Source organism: Fundulus heteroclitus, chromosome 3 (genome assembly GCF_011125445.2).
Source record: "Fundulus heteroclitus isolate FHET01 chromosome 3, MU-UCD_Fhet_4.1, whole genome shotgun sequence".
NCBI classification, from domain to species: Eukaryota; Metazoa; Chordata; class Actinopteri; order Cyprinodontiformes; family Fundulidae; genus Fundulus; species Fundulus heteroclitus.
The window spans coordinates 37,886,448-37,905,912 of record NC_046363.1 but is presented as its reverse complement, the minus strand read 5'-3'; the positions used below and the strand labels follow the sequence as shown (position 1 = coordinate 37,905,912).

General features: G+C 39.7%; 1 protein-coding gene across 3 annotated transcripts; it reads left to right on the top strand.

The window, feature by feature from the left end:
* The first annotated feature begins 3,158 nt into the window (after positions 1–3,158).
* On the top strand, positions 3,159–17,605 carry ica1 (islet cell autoantigen 1). 3 transcript variants are annotated; one of them, XM_036135326.1, is made up of 13 exons: positions 3,159–3,337; positions 5,513–5,542; positions 5,640–5,814; positions 5,928–6,000; positions 6,252–6,375; positions 8,051–8,249; positions 10,045–10,170; positions 10,297–10,395; positions 10,499–10,590; positions 11,801–11,847; positions 12,161–12,364; positions 16,089–16,178; positions 16,319–17,605. In XM_036135326.1, exons 2-13 carry the CDS (start codon positions 5,526–5,528, stop codon positions 16,438–16,440), a joined length of 1,368 nt encoding a protein of 455 aa, XP_035991219.1. In that variant the 5' UTR covers positions 3,159–3,337; positions 5,513–5,525; the 3' UTR covers positions 16,441–17,605. The 3 variants fall into 3 exon arrangements, with proteins under 3 accessions (XP_035991219.1, XP_035991220.1, XP_035991218.1); XM_036135327.1 differs by having other exon boundaries at positions 3,327–4,217; positions 5,643–5,814; XM_036135325.1 differs by having other exon boundaries at positions 3,327–4,217.
* Positions 17,606–19,465: the final 1,860 nt, after the last annotated feature.

The window sequence follows — 19,465 nt, the reverse complement described above, 5'->3', positions numbered from 1 at the left end:
TAAAAATGAATTGTGCTGCCTACATCATCTAAGTGACTGATCACTGCAATGCAAGACTCATTTTGTGCAGGCAACCCCACCAACACAATCATTCCTCACACATTTTGTACGTTCAGAATCGCTCACACCATGCAGACATTCGGTATATGAATGCATACAAATATTCTTCACATTTTCAGATTTCCTCCATCAATTACAAAGCTTTTAATGTGAACTTGGAAATACTCACTCAACCTTTGTGCAGGTATTGGGCTAAACTATCTCCTATTATCTACAAAGAAAATAGTATTTTCCAATGAAATCATGGACATAAGTATAACGTCCCATTATACATGATTTTCATTTTGTAGAAACATCTTCCCAATCCAAAGCACAACAGCTGCTTGCTTTGGTGTATTTCATTGGTACGTTATGTAATTGACCAAAGTAGTGCACCATTGTACCATGAGATTTTCAAAGTTTGGGACATTGAATTCAAGCCAACTCCACAACTTTATTCCCTACCCGTTTTTACACGCTTCAGAATAAAGGGACTGAATGCAAATGCAAAACACTCTTTTGCAGATGTTTGGATACATGCGGGTTTTTAATTTTGGAAACATTCTTCTTCTACTACTCCAAAATTATGCACTTCTTTGGTTTGGTCTATTGTGTAAAATCCGAACGAAATACATTAAAGTTTGTGCCGATCTAAAAATCTTTGCAATAATTAGATTTTTGCACACATCTGCCGACGTGTTGCTCCTGAGACTAGCTTTGGGTTCGTCATCTTTCCCATAAACAAAGCTCAGAATATTGAGAGGCTGTAGTTTAATCTCATGATAAGAGACATGAACTGTAAACCTGCATGGTTGCATCTGCAGGGTCTTTAGTCATTACATCAAAGACTATGATAGTGCCATTGACACTTTCTTTTCGTTGTTTTATTTACTAGAAAGTATGCCTGGTGAAGTACTTCAGCTGATAATCTATTTCTAAGAGAAAAACGTTTTTTGAAAATCCACTGCCGCTTTTGTTAAAAGGAACTATAGACCTGAATTTATTTTTTCCTGGTTAAGAAAAATGCTTTTTTATGTAATGTGTTATGAGTTAGAAGAAGTAACTTGATAATAACAACTGACCAATTGATTGTGAGATCAAGCGTGTCCAGGCTTTTTTAGTAGGAATAAGCAACGAACAGGAGGCAACCCAGGACGACTTTCTCTGCCAATGGCACAGCAGGGTGCAGAGCTGTTGCCAAGCAGCAGCTCCTCCAGCACATTTACGTCAGGGTATGTAAACAGAAAAGTATGACATGCATGTAAATGATGGCCATTCACATAGGAAAGTATAATTTACCCGAGACATAGCTCCGTTTTCTCTGGAGGATTGTGCACGCGCCTCAAGCTCGTGCATGTTGAGGATTTCTCGAGGGGGAAAAGACAGCTGGGGGCGGAGCTTACAGTTCAAACCAAACTGTCCTTCTCACTCATGGTTGGAATTTTATGCAGAATCAGAGTTCCTTTAAGATGGAGCACTGAATGGAAGTGAATATTCGATGTAATCTGCATACTTAATATGTTCCTGTGATTTAAATAATAATAATTTTGTATCAATATTTGACTCAACATGTTCTCCCTGTGCATGCGTGGGTTCTGTCCGGTTTCCTCCCACAGTCCAAAAACATGACTGTTAGGTTAATTGGCCTTTAAGTTCTCCTTAGGTGTGAGTGTGTGGGAGAATGGTTGTTTGTCCTGTTTGTCCGTGTTGCCCTGCGACAGACCGATGACCTGTCCAGGGTGAACCCCGCTTCTCGCCCATTGACAGCTGGAGATAGGCAACAGCACCCCTCACAACCCCACAAGGGATAGACGTGGTAGAAAATGCATGGATGGATGGATGGATGTGTGACTCAAATGGATGTGATTTTATGCAACTAAATAAAACTGGACTTTTTGTTTTTTGGATAGCATACTGACCCACTGACCATTTAGATACCGGCGCAATATGAGAAGGAAAATTGCCCAAGATGGGTTTGTTCATGGTTTACATGTTGGCTTCATGCTAATGTTCTATATTGGTTTGATGGTAGACAACTCTGGTAAAAGAAAAAAAAAAGTGGAACTGAATGTAAGTCCTAAATGTGTAGTGCAATGTGAACTGATTTCTTTAATCCAATGTATTTGATCCACCCAAGTGGGTCCCGCACAAGAAGACCATTGTAGGTCCAGGTCCACTTAGAACTCATTCCGCCTGAACAAAATCCATATAGGGCCCAATTAATTGGTGGTGAAAGTAGTCAACAAACTGACAACATCTGTGGAAAAGGCATCGGAAATGTAGATTTGTCAGTAACAGCACGGAAAAGGGTCCAAAAAGAATCTTGTTTTCTCTCTTGGCAAAGCTGATCTCCATCCTGGACAACATCTCTCATTTCCTCCATGACACAGTAGAAACTAGCAGCTCCTCTAGCAGCAGGCTGTGGCTCACACAGTACAAGACTGAGCATTTCTGCCATCAGAGCCTTCAACAAACGTGCAATAAATCACTCACTGCAGAATAAATGTAAATGTGCGATACTGTCCATTAGATCCATCATACAGCCTACCCCGTGCAAAACGTATTCATTCCAAATAAAAATCTAATTTATTATCATTCACATGTGTAGAATGGTAGCCTATACATTTTCTGTAGATATCGTCATTTTTCAAAAACCTCTTATATTCATGTCTCTTTTAAAAAAACTGCTTTTAAAAAAAATCAGATTTTGTGGAGAAGTGCTGTTCTGCACAAAAACATTTCCCCGGTGTAGGGTGAGTAAAGGCTTTTCTATTCTATTCTAATCTATTCTATTTTTTTATTTTATTTGGTGCCAAAACGTGGCCCATTACTATATTGTTTGACAATTTTAGTTCATTTTTATGACTGGCTTAAAATCCAATCCAGCGCAGTGTTTTTTGTTTTTTTTTTCTAATAGTGACTCACTATTATATTTTTCCCTTAACAAACAATGTAACTTTCAAACCAGTTTGCCCGCTAACATAAACCCCCTCAATGCAGTTTATATGTTTGCACCAAGCAAACATCCCTGAATGGTCTCCCGTGGATCGCAGCGTGGATGCGGGATGCGGAGCTGTTTGTTTCTGCGTCTCCTCCATGCAGAGGAGGGGGGTGCGCCCTGGTTGACGTCAGCTTGTTTCGTGCAGACGCACAATGAGCAGCTGTGTGTACACATTTCCAGCAGAAAACCGGGCCCAGCATCGCGCCAGCGCCGCCGCTGCTCCTGCCGCCCGTTTAAAGACGGAAGAGATGTGAAGCGGATGTTGCCGCAAGCTTGTTGTTGTTTTTTTCCGCTCAGGTTAGTGGGGATTACCTTGTGATTTACTCCTGATCGCGGCTCGTGTTGATGTGATGCTCATGGATGATTCATGTGGGGAGACGCGCCGCTGGGCATCCGCACAATCAGCCAGTCTCTCTCTGTTTGTTTTAGATCTATCTCTGACCATTTATGATTATGAATTACAAATAAACATGCATGTTTAGATTTGTTATGCAATTCTTCCCCTGATAAACAGGAGTTTTGGCGAAATGGCATCACAACCCATCTCATTAGCGCGAGTCGTGACGCGCAGGCTGCAGGTGACGCTGCGCAGCAGGGGAAGCCCTTCTGCCGACCAGGGCGCGCCATTTTTCAAACATATGAACGTTCAGTGTCAGATTCTGGTAATAACCCGAGCCTGGCGCGATGGTGGAAGGTGCTCACCTAATCTGATCCGTTCCTTATTTCAATCTTGGTTCTGAGGTATGGTCGGATCATGGTCGGAAAAAAGACCGAGATCCTGGATAGAGATGGTGAGCTTCCTGCCACCTCCATCTTATTGATTTTACAATAGAGGAAGAAAATAGGTGGTTGAAGGAACGGGTGGGTATTATTGAGTGGTGAATTTAATTCAAACTGTGAATTTAATGCATTCATGTCCCACTCATCCAAACAATAGCATGCCATTAGAGGAAAATCAGGTTGCCGTGTGTTGTTCGAAATGAACTGGATAAGGATTCGTGACTTTTGGTTTAATGCAGTGAAATTCTCAATTTACCGGTCTGATAATGTTCTAGGCTTCACTTATTATCTTGAGATGTGGACCTGGACTGAAAGAACCAGATCCCAAAGGTAAAAGCGACTGAAAACAGTTTTCTCCATTGGGTGGCCAGACTCACCCTCACCCAAGGGGCTTCAAGTATTTATTTTATTTTATATATCATTATGTCATTCATTCAGAAATAAAATGAACATTTCCTGTTATGACAGAACTAATGAATGAAAAAGAGCAGAGAGGAGAACATTTCTTTAAAAAAAAATACTGCCTTTCCTCAAAAGAAAAAGAAAATATGATATAAAAAAGAAGAATTTATAGTTAACATGATTTCTTATAGTTAAGCAGCAGATAGAATTTGGTTACTTTTTAAAATCTGAATTGATTTGGGTTCAAAGTATAAGCATTTCTCCTCTATGCTGAAACAAAGTCAACTTGGCTCCCCCCCCCCCCTTTTGAGGTTGCCAGAGATTGTTCCAGTCAGACCCAGAATTCACTGGAGGTACTTTAAAACTTTTCTGGCTTGGAATCCCCAAAAAGCCCCAAAAAGCGGAAGATTTCCCTCCCGGACATGTTACTCCCACAACTCCATCATGGATGAACAAAAGATGGATGGATGCAATAGAATAGGAAATACATTTTGAAAATAAAAAGACTTTACCATTTCCCTTTTCCAGACCTAGGAACCCTCTCTGATTGACATGCTGTTACATCAGGCTATTTTAATAAAACTTATTTAGAGCTGCAAATGTTACCTGATCGTTTGAGAAAAAAAAAGCAACTTACATTTTTTGATAAATATCTATGTTATCTATGTTAAGACCTTCGTTGTCATTAGAAAAACACAATTTATTTATATCTTTAGGCTTTAAAATAAAGAGATACATAAAATGTTTGCAAAGAGAGGAAGGCACACACTTTCCTCAATGGGGTGATGATATTCACTGGGGTGGAGGTAAAATAAAAAAAATAAAAGTGTGTGTGTGTATATATATATATATATATATATATATATATATATATATATATATATATATATAAAACCTGACAAAAAATAGACCTAGCTCAGAGATAGATCAGGGAAGCTTACTCACTTTCCTGCCAACCACTTCAGTCTGTGATGAAGATCGTGGCTCCAAGACCAACATTATTTGCTAAAAAAAATAAGACCAGACCTTAACATCTTGTCAGACAAAACAGGATTGGTCCAACGTGCACAGGAATACACTGTTTTAGACACACAGGGACATGATGACAGGCTGTGAAAGCAGCTCTCTCCGTTAAACATCCACAGACAAGCCTCTTTTTTTTTTTTTTTTTACAAGATACTGAACCTGATCGATAGTCCAGCCCAGACAGTCAGATTCATTTAAACTTACAAATCCCAATTAGGAAACCGTTTTTCAAACAAATCAACAGCCGCTTTGCTTTCTTCACAGGCATTTGTGAAAAATGGAAGGAAAAAGTTTGTGAGTATACCTCCGCATGGAAATTATCCAACGGGCTCTTTTGCTGGATCGCCTGTCTGCTACCGGCTTTAGCGTTGATCCAATCCTCTCTCCACAGCGGCTACTCTGGAGACTACCTGGACCGCTTCATCCAAAGCCGAGACTCAGAATCAGTGGTGAACACGTTCCAGAAGAAGTACTGGAAAACCAAGCAGACGCTGATCAAAGTCTCCGGGAAGAAGGAGGATGAGCACGTGGTGGCGTCAGACGCAGACCTGGATGCCAAGCTGGAGGTGAGTAGAGCTTCCAGGGCTATTTTCACGAGTTTTATTCCTCAATATTTACAAATCTCTGCGTGCGGATATCTAAATGTTTGTGCGTCCGGTGACTGCTGTCTCATCGGTAGGTCTTCCACTCCATCCAGAGAACCTGCATGGAGCTCCTGAAGGTCATTGAGCTGTACCAGAGGAGGATCTGTTGTAAGTTCAGAGCGCCCTGAAATGAGTCTTAGCCCATCAGGTTGGGGTTTGTTGCTGTAACACACAGCTGGGTTACCTTTGTTCTTCTTGTAGCGAGTGTTGGCCGGGTATTCATGATGAAGATATAAATCAACTAAGAAAGATGACAACACTCTTCAAAGATTGCGCTTTTCTTTGCGGCACAAAACTGCAAGTCGGGTGTTAGCATTTTATTTTTCCTAAAAATGACGTTCTTCATCTTTCCTGCTCAGTCCTTTCCCAGGAGGAGAACGAGTTGGGTCGTTTCCTGCGCTCCCAGGGGTCGCAGGATAAAAGCAGGGCTGGAAAGATCATGCAGGCGACGGGGAAAGCTCTCTGCTTCTCCTCCCAGCAGAGGTAGGCAGCACACTGCGCCTTTAAGAGCCATTCAGACAAATCGCTTTCAGGACGGACGGCATCGTTGGATGTATTAGATTAATTAGATGAATTAGATTTTTTTTAATTAAAAAAGGGAGTAAAGAAAAGAAAGACAAGCTTGTTTGCAAAAATAGAGTTGCACTAATAATTTTGCAGCTTTAAATCCTTCATCTGAGTCAAAATGGCAAAGTTCTGCTCAAATGTTGAAAATCAAATCATCACAAGAAAGGATGTTTTATTAATCTTTTTTTCTGTTTTTTTTTAACCATTCTTCTTTGAAGGAGGAAAAGATGTGTAAAAGAAACTTCAATTGTTTGAGTTGTTGACTTGTGCGCACACACACACACATATACATATATATATATATATATGTATATATATATATATATATATATATATATACATATATATACATATACATATATATATATATATATATATATATATATATATATATATATATACATACATACATACATACATACATACATACATGATACTTGATTTAAATTACAGAGCCAGGTTTCAAGATTGCTTTACATATTTATTGTAGGGTTGAAGTCCACTCTTGAGCTTTAATGTGGGCCTGCTTTATCCAGTCCATAACCAGATTTGATGGATGTTTGGCTTTATTTTCCTGTTGGAACATCCAAATGTGTCCAAGTTTGGATCATCTAGCTGAGAGAGGCTGAGAAATTCAGAGGCACTCTTCTTTATTTGTAGTAATTTTGTTCAGTGAAGTAGTAACATCAAAAGGGAATAAAAAAAAAAAAACACCTATCATGATGCCCCCACTTCTGTGTTTGACAGTTTGTGCAGTTTCTTTAGGCCTTCTGAGCACATATTTCTATAGTGACTAAATAGCTGTAGTCCAACCCTCAAATTTAAGTATTTAGAGAAAAGGGCTTTTCTGTGTCTTGCAATAATAAACCGGCTTCACTCTGGGCAACAACGTGTCTTCCAGCAGTTTCCAGTTTTTTCTGGAAACTGCGCCGGTTTCTGGGTTGTTTCTTGAACATCCATACCAGTTTCCTCTTATCTTAGGGGCACAGTTTGGGACTAAAAGAATTTCCCAATTTATATTAATGTACATTCCTCTTCATTAGATCCTCACTGAGTTCCTTGATGCCTCTCGATGTTGGAGAATCGATCCATCAAATGAATAATGTCCAACCAATCAGTAGGAGAGAAACCAGAAAAACTACAAGCTGCCACCACTCAGGATCAACAACCAGATAGTTTGTGCTAATTGCTTCTCAAATTTAACAAACTTAAAAGATGCATTTAAGCCCGAATGTATATTTTTCACATGCTGTGCATTAGAGAAAATCCACAATAAGTGTGAAGCTTATGCACCAAAATTCTTCTTACGTTGTATGGCCATTGCAGGTTTCATAAAGGCATTAAAAATTAATATTACATTCATTACATTAATGCCCATGATGAGTACATGAGCTGAACTGCACTAATGTGTATTAAGTGGGATCTATTTTTAACGAGAAACATAAAACTATTATACTACTCCCTTCTGTTGTGTTGTTTTCTAAAAGCACTCAGGGAACTCATCAGACTCTACAGAGACGTGTCAGAGTTGTGTCAACTGAACATAGATCTTGGGTTATGGACATTTTCAGAACAACTCTCCCTCCTGCAGGCTGGCTCTGAGGAAACCTCTGTGCCGTCTGTACCAGGAGATCGAGACCTTCCGCTATCGGGCCATCTCAGACACATGGCTGACAGTGAATCGCATGGAGCAGTCCCGCACTGAGTACCGCGGGGCCTTGCTCTGGATGAAGGACGTTTCTCAGGAGCTGGATCCGGACACGCAGAAACAGATGGAGAAATTCCGCAAGGTTTGTCCTCCACATAGCAAGATTTACTGAAATAAAAGATACTTAGATTTACAACTAAGCCTGCCTGAGGATTAGACTGCATGGCAGTTCACAGCTAAAGGTCGGCTACTGGTTTACAGTACCGTGTAGGAGCATCATCCATTTCTTTAGACTTTCAACAATACTTTTACTCAGTTAAACATTTACTTAAGTGCATTATGCATAAGAACTGATCACAGTGATTGTACAATGTTGAAAAACATTTATTCACATTTTTTTGGACTTAAAAACACTGTCCTGCATGACAAAATACATCAAACAGATAAAAATTAAGAAATGATTTGAATTTTTCCACACCTGAAGCTTAATCTGCTAATTAAAACACAGCGTGTTTTAATTAGCGTGGACAATATAGGAACTGCATATTTTCAATTAAACGAAGTACATGTTTTTTTTGCATTATTGTTTTATCATTCTGTTCCTTTTATCTTATCCACTTGTGAAAATCAAATCTGATGAGCTCTTTGTGGCATCTTATTGCCACATTGCCAGACAGGACACTGGAAAAATAAATAAATAAATAAATAAATAAATAAATAAAAAACATTTTTATAATGATAATACATTTAGCCACAGGGCCGGACTAAATTGTCCGGCGGGCCAGATTCGGCCCGCGGGCCGTATGTTTGACACCCCTGCTTTAGACTGTGCTTGGAAAGAGTTAGGCTAAACTTTTTAAAGGGTTCTGACCAATCAACGTCCAAGGCTTTCTATGGGCCTTTAGCTGCATTTTGCTCAGTTTTTCAGTCTAGAGCCTGACCATTTTAGAGGAATATGCTTAACTCTGGCCTTTGAATTCTCCAGACTGAAAAAACTCTCCCAAATTTAATAGTATTACAATCATACTGAGTTGAGATATAATAACTCACTAAAAAAGCAGTTTTAAATTAGATTTTAGCTCCAACAAGTTCATTCCCAAAGTGCTGAGAAGCTGAAACTTCTTGTTTTGTCCTATAGTCAGTTTTTAAGGACTGGCCTGGAAATTAGAAGACATAAAAACAGCTAAAGTCTGAATAAACTTGTTGAAAGACTTTTAGAAAGCCTGAAAAACTCAGAATCACCAACATAATAATACATTTTGAAGGAAAGAGTTCTGTTTATGGTTATTATTATTATTATTATTATCATTATTATTATTATTAAAGATTTGATGTCTGCCTTTCTTTCACTTTTCCATTTTCTTTTTGTTCTAGATTAAAAAAATGCAATATTTATAAAGCGCTTAAAAACAGCCAACAGCTAAAACAAAGTGTTGTACATTGCTACAAGCTAAAACAAATTCATTTAAAAACATAAAATAAAAAATAAAACCATAATGCATTAAAATGGTTAAAAGAAATTAATAATAGTAGGTTTTAGGGAGAGTTTTAAAAGTGGGCAGTGAAGGAGCCTCTCTTATGTGCAACGGTAGCTTCTTCCATAACTGAGGACCAACAACAGAAAAGGTCCTGCCCCCTCTGAGTTTCCTCTTAGACCTCAGTACCTCCAGAAGATGCAGTTCAGCTGGTTGTGTAATCTAAAATAACCCAAAAATAACAGCTGATGGTGGAGCCTTCAGAGGTCAGACATCATTAAGTCATGAGTCTTTACTGAGGATGGTTACCAAACCAAAAGCAGGTAAGAGGAAAGACAAGGCAGGTACAAAAGATCTCCACTAGAGGGCAGACCTCACCCACAAAGGACAACCAGATAGCACTATGTCTGTTTTTTTTTTTCCTGCTTATTTCGTTGATTTGTCCTGTATGTCATGTCTCAGGTTCAGGCCCAGGTCCGCATGACCAAAACCAGCTTTGACAAGTTAAAGAACGACGTCTGCCAGAAGGTGGACCTGCTGGGTGCCAGCCGCTGCAACCTCCTCTCACACGTCCTGACCACATACCAGGTTTATCACTTCAGCTCCATTTTAATCTGACATTCTGTTTTAAGACCAGGATGATACAAGGCAAGCAAAAAGGGCGATTCCGTTGTCCATCACAGGGGAAACAAATAGAAACGATCTGTGTTTCAGACGACCCTCTTGCACTTCTGGGGGAAGACGTCCCACACCATGGCAGCCATACACGAGAGCTTTAAGGGCTGTCAGCATAACGAGGTTTCCACAGCGAAGGTCAGAGAGCATCTCTGTGAGGGGAAAAAAACATATAAGATCTGACACAGAGGGGAAACAAATAAAAAAAACCTGATGAGTTGGACCATTTTTTTTCCCCCAGGATTCCACAGACAAGCTGGATAAAAAGACGGAAAAGAAAACAGCGGAAGCAGAAACGGAGGAAAAAACGAGAGCTGAGGCAACGGATGACCAGTAGGTTAAACACACTTAATTTTTTTTTTCTTACATTTATTAAGACAAACAAATCCTTGACAATCAGTTCCACTTAAACACATAATCGTGAAAGAGCTGGACTGTACAGAGAATGATAAATGTTTTGATGATAAAAGTCCTTCCTTGTGGATGGGAGATGACAGAAGACCCTTTTTTCCATACCTCTCACTGTTTTAAGCTTTGGAGTCCATTGATCCGGTGTCGGTGGACGTGACCTGAGCCAATTCACCATAATTGTTTTATGAGGAATCAGCTCAAGGACCCACAGCACATACAGCCTCCCAGTTTCCCAAAAATGTGTGTTCCCAGCCCACAGAGCCTTTAAGGACGGGCACAAATTTGTTGGAGCCCTTGATCCAGATGAATAAAACCCCTTAAAATAAATTCCTATTTCACTGCAAGAGCATAATCAACACACAGAAAAAAAAATAAAAAAATCCTACTTGAGTAGGAGGAAAAAAAACGTTGAAAACGTTTTAACAGGAATCACATGTGGCACAATTATTGGTACAACTAAAAATCTCTTTAAAATAATGTAACTGAACAAATCTCTACGTTTTATCTGTTGATTAATATTTTGTTGTTTATTAAGTAATCCGTTGTCTCCTGTTTGCTTGGAGCTGCTATAAACATGGGACACAGAGGCCTTATTTTTATTTTTTCCCCCCATACAGCCACTTAAATGCTGGTTCTGTAATATATCAGATTTGGTTCCTGAGGGAAAAGACAGATCATCCAAACTGTTGTAATGTGTGTTTTTAGTTTTTTTTACTGGTACAAGAGAGATTTTTGGGTGCTCAGAAGATGATGTTTGTTCCACTTTTTTATTTTTATACCACCTTGGCCTCTGAATGAATAAATAGAGCCAAGATATAGGGCAACCTCCAAGATTATTGGCACCCCTGGTAAAGATTAGCTTTCTTGGGATGTATTAATTTATTGGGGGGGAAAAAGATTCTGAAATTGCTTTTTTTTTTTTTTAACAGAATCAAAAGGTACAAATAAAAGTGAATAAAAGTGTGGAGATTTAAGATCAGATTTTTCTTAAAAGTTTCCGTGTTATTTTAATGCTTCTGCAACAAAATAAAAATATTTTGGCAACAAACGTGTCCACATCTGTGTACACACAGGGGCTGTTGCCTGATGTGTGAAACAAAATGCTCTAATCTTCTCCTTCTGGCTCTTACAGACTTATTTCATTAGGACATGAAGAGAAGAGCGAAAATAAAAGGGAAGGTAAAAATGTTTTATTTATTCTACGAGCATTTAATACATTGTGTGTTATTGCACCAAAAGATAACAACTTGCATTTGTGTCGAAGACATCTGGTACATAAAGCAGAATAAATTACATTTTGAGAGCAAACTTGGGTGTTTTTGTCTTTAAATTAAACTTTATGGTAAACAAAGAATGTAAATTATTAACACAAACGGAGATTAAGCTACATAGTATGTTTTAGGTATTGTTTAGTAAATGAAAAATTAAAGGATCATCTACACTAGTAATTAGGCTCATCTTATATTAAAAATACCTTTTTCTGCTTTCTCAGAGTTGGATGGAGAGGAGGACAGCCTGGCACTTCTCAATGAGATCCTGGGCGGTTTGTTTGTGGACGAGGGCGAACTTTCCCAGGAGTGGACAAAAGGGCTTGGAGACACGGAAGGAAGCGCCGCCTCGGCCGGGTCAGCCGGACCTCAGCGGCAGCAGGGAAGCCCGTTCTTTATGCCGTCACAGCTTCTGGACCAGAGCTTAAGTGAGTCTTCTGCCTCGGGTCAGAGAACAGTCCAGCCTCTGATTGTTAAGATGTCGCTTTGCTTGACTTCCTATAAACTTGTTACTAAAAAAGCATTAGTGAGCGATTCAAATTTAATTAGAAAAAACAAAAGAGGAACTCACGGGTGCTTTATTGCAGCGGCCCTCAAACTGGGGTTCCCGGACCCCCTGGGGTCCGCGAACCACGGGTTGGGTGTCCATGAAACGCATGCAGTCAGGCCTGAGGAGGCGCTGCTGAGGATGCGTCGGGGTTGAGCAAAGTAACATGAGGACAAATATATAACTCCTTCCACTTCATCAAGTGAGGTAAAAGCCAAATCAGCTAAAATTAGGAAGTACACCGCAAAAACGGAACTTAAAATAAGTAAAATGTTCTTAAAATTTGTGTATTTGTCCTTGATTTAAGCAGGTAAATAAGATGATTTGTCAATGGAACAAGATTTTTTGCACTTAAAATAGGAACAACTCATCTCCATCATCTTATTTCAAGTGCAGGATGTCTAATTATCTTATTTTAGGGGTCAAAATATACTCATTCCATTGGCAAATAATCTTATTTACCTGCTGAAATCAAGGACAAATGCACTAACTTTAAGAACATCTTAGTTATTTTTAGATCAGTTTTTGCAGTGTATGACAACATCCAGTTTGGCTTTATCAAGACTGAGGATCTAATCTCCACCAAACCTCTAATATTAGGTGCATATGTACTTAGAAACATACATAATTCCTAATATATTTAACAGCTTATTAAAATTACTATCACCATGAGGAATCTAAAAGGGTCCTTGGAAACATTTTTACCGCTGCTAAGGGGTCCCTGGCCACGAAAAGTTTGAGAACGCCTGCTTTATCGTCAATACTGGAGGATTAAACTTTTAAAAAGAGACGCCTGAGGTCCAAGTTTTAACTTCGCAGTGACAAACGGCTGAGCTTGCAGAAGGATTGGTTTGGTTTGGAGGCAGGTTGGTGCAGAAGGAGCTGGACACACACCAGAGAGCATGAGTGGTGGCATCAGGCGCCCGTTGTGTCCTCCCACACGGGGCTGTAAAGACACCAGTACCTGTCTCCAGAGACGGCACGCACCAATGCCACGGGGCTTGGTAATGCTTCCTCTCTTGTTCTGGTATTTCCCGGTTGGCCTAAGCTTTCATGAGCTGTGTGGGTACCACCACATAAGCACCGGTTCCAACATGGGGCTACACCCCACATGCAGAGTAATTGTATAATACGGCCACCCTGCAGTAATGGTAATACAACGCTGGATGCTTCCACAGGGCCATGATCCGTGTGTGGTACCCTTTAATCACCGTTTACCCTGTCGAACGGTCCGGTGCCTCACTGATAACAACATCCTTCCTCCGGCACCGTTTTCTCTTGGTGGTTCAGTCGGGGCTTAACTTTTGTTGTTGGTGAATTTACTTTGATGCACAAAAAAATTTTTTTACTAAAAAAAACCAAAACACCCATCTGTGGTTATAATTTAGCATTTAGGCACAAAAATGTCCCCCAGATGACTAAGCTGACTATCACAAGAGATGGAGGCATGTCTGCATTAGTTTGCAGACCAAACTTGAGGAAAAGGCTGTGAAAAAGCAGCTGTTTTGGCGATAACATTTCAGGTTTATATAATTTTTCTTTAAAATGTATTAAACAAAGAACAAAAAAAACTGTTTAAGAGGATGAATAATCAACCTTTTTTTAAACTCTAGGAAGGAAAATTGTGCTACCAGCTACAAACGGACGATGAGGACAAATAAAAGGAAGCTGAAGCACTAATTTTTTTTTAGGTGAAGCTCTACATCGGCGAAACAGCCACAGTGTTTAAACTAAACCCTCAGTAGAGTTTTCTAAACAATTTTAAAACAAGTATAGCCATGCAACATAAGAACAAGGTAGATCCAGCTGAAGAATGGGACATTATGCGGTCCTCCATCTTTGGACACTAACGGCAGAGTGGACCCATCAGGATGAAGGTCTTAACGAGAGCGAAGGCCAGATGAGGAGCTGGAGCAATGGACGGAGTATTTCCTGTTATAAATATTGGGAATTGAACTCAAAATAATACCTGTTGAACTTTTGTTGCACTAAAAGCATACATTTCAAATGTATTTCATTTGGGATTATTTTGTGAGAGACCAACTCAAAGTCATGCATAACAGAGGTGTAAGGAAAAGAATGTGTATTCAGCCGGTCTGAGTTCATACATGTAGAACCACCAGGTGTTTTTGGGAGGTATCAAGCAGCTTTTCTCATCCAGAGACTGATGTTACCGTTGGCATTTTTCTGATTAAAGCTCTCCTTCACCAGCCTGCCAGTTTAGGAGGACGACTGTGTCCGGGCAGGGCTTTCAGCTGGGCCATATTCTTGTCTTTTTTTGGGGGGGAACAGCCTGAACAGTGCTCTCAGATGTTTAAAGTCACTCTTTACTTTACTAATTAGGTAATATTCCTCATAAATGCACACAGAATATGTGCAATAAAGCACATAGTCTTTAGCACACTCCCAATGCTTGATGAAATGTTTCCTGAAAGCATAAAGTGCTTTCAGGAAAAGAAAAAAGTTCAGATGTGATGTGCAGAGGTGGGTGGAGTGGCCAAAAATTGTACTCAAGTAAGAGCAGCACTACATCAACATATTTTTACTAAAGTAAAACGTAGTCAGCCAAGAAATTACTCAAGAGTGAAAAAGTATTCGGTATGAAGGCTACTCGAGTACTAAGTAACTAACCCTAACAGCTGATTTAATATTTTAAAATGACGTAATCGAACAGACAAAAATATAAAGTTATGTGAAAATTCTGGCATTCCCAAAATACAAAAATGGGGGAAATAAATACAAAGAATAACATAATTGCAAAAATATCAATTTCAGGCAGAAGAAACTTTTCTACATAATTTTTTGAACATTAAACTTGAAAGCAATACTTACAGCAGTTAATGTATATAAATTAAATCATTTAATGTATATAGAGGTTTTATGTTAGAACAGTAAAAAGTGCTTCCAATGACAATATCTACTGTTTACTGTACGTTCATCTGACCTCCAAGTGGTTTAATGAGCTCAGCAGATAGAAAATAACAACTTTAAAATAAAGCTTGTGTACAAATAAGAAGTCTCACTTTAAAATAAACTGTAGGTTTGTCTCTCTCGTGAATTTTTGATTAAAACAAGTTAGTTATTTGTTCATTAAGGTACTCACAGCATGTAGCGTAGACAGATATTTTACTCAAGAGTAGCGATACTTGAGTAATAATGTGACTCAAGTAAAAATACAGTGCAGTAAAACTACTCCTCAAAGTAGATTTTGTTCAAAAGGTTGGATTGTAACCGAGTAAATGTGACTAGTTGCTACCCACCTCTGGTGACGTTAGATTGGATTAGTTGGCTTTTATGTGATCATCATAAAGTGCTGAAACCCTGAGTTCCATTAAATCGAGGTTAAAGCCCTATTTGTTTAGAGTTGCCTTTGAATGTTAATGTTCAATTAAACTGTTGTATTTCCCTGAAACATCATTAGATTAAGTTTTTAGGCTAGTTTATCTTGACGTGCCGCTATTATTCTACTGCATCGTACTGTCCTCTGTATGTTTTCTTCTATGTTCTGTTTTTCTACAGCGCTGTTTTTGAATTGTCATTCTCACTGAAATGTGCTTTATAAATAAACTTGCCTTGCCTAATGTAAGTCTGGATCCGTGCCTCAGATTGGACCAGCGCCGAGCCACAGCCTGTCACCTGTGCAGCCGAGTTCTCACCTGGAGCAGATCAGAACCCCCCACAGCCAGCTGGAAAAGGTAGGACTGGGTTTAGGCAGGTTCAGCACCTTCACCTTAAAACCTGGGCTACAAAAAAAAGAAGAGAAAAAGAAAGCGAGGAGTTTAGTTTTTTACAGTTCTGCTCATCGACGCGCTCATTTTGTTTTCCCGCTGTGTAGAAACGGCCGGGACGCCCAAAGACCTTTCAGCGTGGTTCAACCTGTTCGCCGACTTGGACCCCCTCTCCAATCCAGATGCCATCGGAGAAGCCAACAGGGAACACGAGCTCCACACCGCATAGTTCGTCCTCAGCGTCAGGATCCATGTGAAAAAAACAGAACCAATCCTTTTGGCGAGATCTGCGGACTGCTTCCGATACGAAAATAAAACGCTCAAAACGAGATGAAAAGCTGGATTTTCCAAAAGAGCTCCAAAAGAAACCAGAAGAAGTCACAATACATAGGTCAATCGCAAAGGCTAGAATACGACAAAACTTAATGCACCATCATCACAGCTACAGCATTTTCTAAAACATCCGATTGTCTTGAAGAATATTCTTCATTATTATCCCTCCTTTGTCACAACTGTCCCCAACTAGCTGGAGCTGTAACAATAATTTTCTATAATCAAAAAGTTAATTGGTTTCATTAATTTAACTCAAAATATGGATTCACTACAGAGGTGTGTACATTTCAAGCATTTATTTCTGCTAATTCTGATGTTTATATCTTACAGTGAATGAAACCCCAAAAGTGCCACAAGGGCCCAAAAAGATAAAGAATAGTACTAAAATGTTCTGGTCAATTTAACACGATCATGTAGAAGACGGCTCACTTGACGGTAGTCTAGAACACAGTCCCAACCTCAACGCTGTAATATTAATGGAAAGTTAAGTGGAAGGAAAAAGTGTGGTAGAAAATAAAAGGCACAAAAACACCAGGGTTAACGGAGCTCCTGAGAGGAGCGGGAAGTTAAGTCCATCCAAGAGTTTAGGCGAGATTCACAAGTCAGTTTTGCATTTATCTGGAAGCTAAGTCAACCAGAGTCTGTGGAAAGAGCAGAGAGGCACAGAATCTAGGTTGATCGAGGTCCAGAGTTGGGTTTTCAGTGATGAATAGGGGAGCCAGCTACCTGGAACATTTAGAGAACTTCAAGGTTACCTCAGGGTTTGTCGCCCACCCACACAGCCACAATGATTTAATGGCCGTGCCATGACTGCTCTTGATTGACCTAAACCCCACTGAGAATCTATGTCAAGAGGAAGATGAGCGCCACCAGAACCACCAATGCAGACGAGTGAAGGTTGCTGTAACTAAGCTGGGCTTCCTGAACGCCCCAGCAGAGCCACAGGCTGACCTCCATGCCACGCTGCACTGATGCACCAGTTCATGCAAAAGGAGCCCAGACTAAAGAGCAGCGAGTGCATTCACTCTCTGGTATGTGGAAAAAATTTAGGTCAACATATCTTCGTCAAAAACACTTTACTTATCTTTTGTAATATTCCAAAAAAAAGTTGAAAAACAAAACAACTGGACCTTTTTTCCAAAGTTTGAATACGTTTCACTTCCCATCCAGAAAGCTTTCTCAATTCAAATACCTGGAGTAGTGTGGAGCTCCAAGCTTTACATTATTGCCCAAAAAGGCCTTGTTATGGCTTAGATAACATGCAAATTAAACCAAAACTGGTCCGCTCCTTAGCAATGACCAGTGGATGACTGAGAATCTTCACCAGCTTTTGTAATATTGAAATTGTCCTTAGATATAAACCATGATCTTTAAAATAAAATAGAAATAAATGCTTGAAATGTGTCACCCTGTGGAAGCATAAAACGCTGCAAGAGCATAAAAAGTGTGCATGGGTGTCCACCAGAAGCATTTAATAACGTTTTTTCTTCTTCACTGTGACTATTTTTATGAGAAGTCCAGATGGCGTTTAAGCGGTTTGTTTAAATTTGTGTTTTGCTTTTAAGATATTTTATTAGCAGTTACATGCAGCTCACTCATCACTGCATGTTGCATGCGGTTGCTTTATTTTCTCCAACAATCTTTATACATGCATGTATATTGCAGTAACTGCTCCTTTTGGGTAGCCTCGTGAGACCATCCTGATCTCGCGAGGTTTCAAGGTTTCACTCGCAGATCAGTCTGGATACCCTCCGTTGAAGAAAATTTGGAGCCGTTCACCAAACGAACGTCCAATCAGCGTTGGCTTTGAGGCGGGTTGAGGTGTGACGCAACGGGAAGCGCGTCAGTTCAGTCTAAAGAACATGGCGGCTTCATCCGATGAAACTAGCGTTAGCGCGGCTATCGAGCAAGTTTTATCGGAATTACAGAGTATTTCTCTGCTGAGCTAACGAGCCTTTACTTGCAGCAGCAAGAGTAGCTTGGCTTGTGGTTGTGTTTTCGTCGTCGCTCGTAACAGAGCGACGACGAATCTGATTGGTTTATTTGGCCCGTCTATCACCAACATAGGCCAATCAGCTGACCAGTATTTTCGCCCCTTCCCAAAATTACTTCAACGGAAGGTTTCCAGATGGATATGCGGAGCAAATCTATCTGGCGGAGTCAGGTAACCTTTTGGGCAACATAGTTTAATTTTTTTTTTTTTTTTTTTTGAGCCAATACAACAATGGAAATGTTTAATTATACAATACTATTTACCAATTTTGATTAAAATGCTGCATCAACAAGCTATACATCAGGACAAATGCCTTAAAATATTTACTGATCAAACTCATTTTGAGTCTTAAGTATACAACAACCGATCTTTGTGTCATTTTCTAAACAGCAAAGCTATGTTTTGATTTAATTTTCCGTCACAGCTGTGAACAGCCTTAATGTTACCTCTGCAGCTACACGAGATGTCGATGGATGCTGATGTGTTTGTCCGTGTGTGTACCAATGCCCTTTAAAAAAAACAAAAAAAAGACGACATATCAACTCAAAAAGAGGCTTTTCTGTTTTCTTTATTGAAAAAAAACAAAAACAAAAAAAACAAGATCTACACTTAAACATGTAAAACACTGGAGAATCAATTCATTATTGCCAAACAACGGCGTCTACTTCTTTAAATGTTCGGCACGACGTGCTTTGCGAATGAAACCGGAACCGGTGCGGTGGAAAGCGTTGAAGCTGCAGGCGGAACCGGGACCTCAGGACAGAGGAATGTGTCGCACATGTTCTCTCTCGAACATCCAGGTAAATCTCAGTCAGCGTGTCCTCGGCACAAACCCGCAGCCTTTATGTGTCGTCTCTTAAAAACGTGCTGGAAATTCAGCCGTAACATCAGCCGTCATGTGTCCATATTTATTTACGGGGCCCCCCCG

Excerpts from the sequence above, each read along its gene's own strand:
- ica1 (XM_036135326.1), top strand. Across the intron at positions 6,001-6,251 it reads GTACCAGAGGAGGATCTGTT|TCCTTTCCCAGGAGGAGAAC; the intron begins GTAAGTTCAGAG and ends TTTCCTGCTCAG. Across the intron at positions 10,396-10,498 it reads ACGAGGTTTCCACAGCGAAG|GATTCCACAGACAAGCTGGA; the intron begins GTCAGAGAGCAT and ends TTTTTCCCCCAG.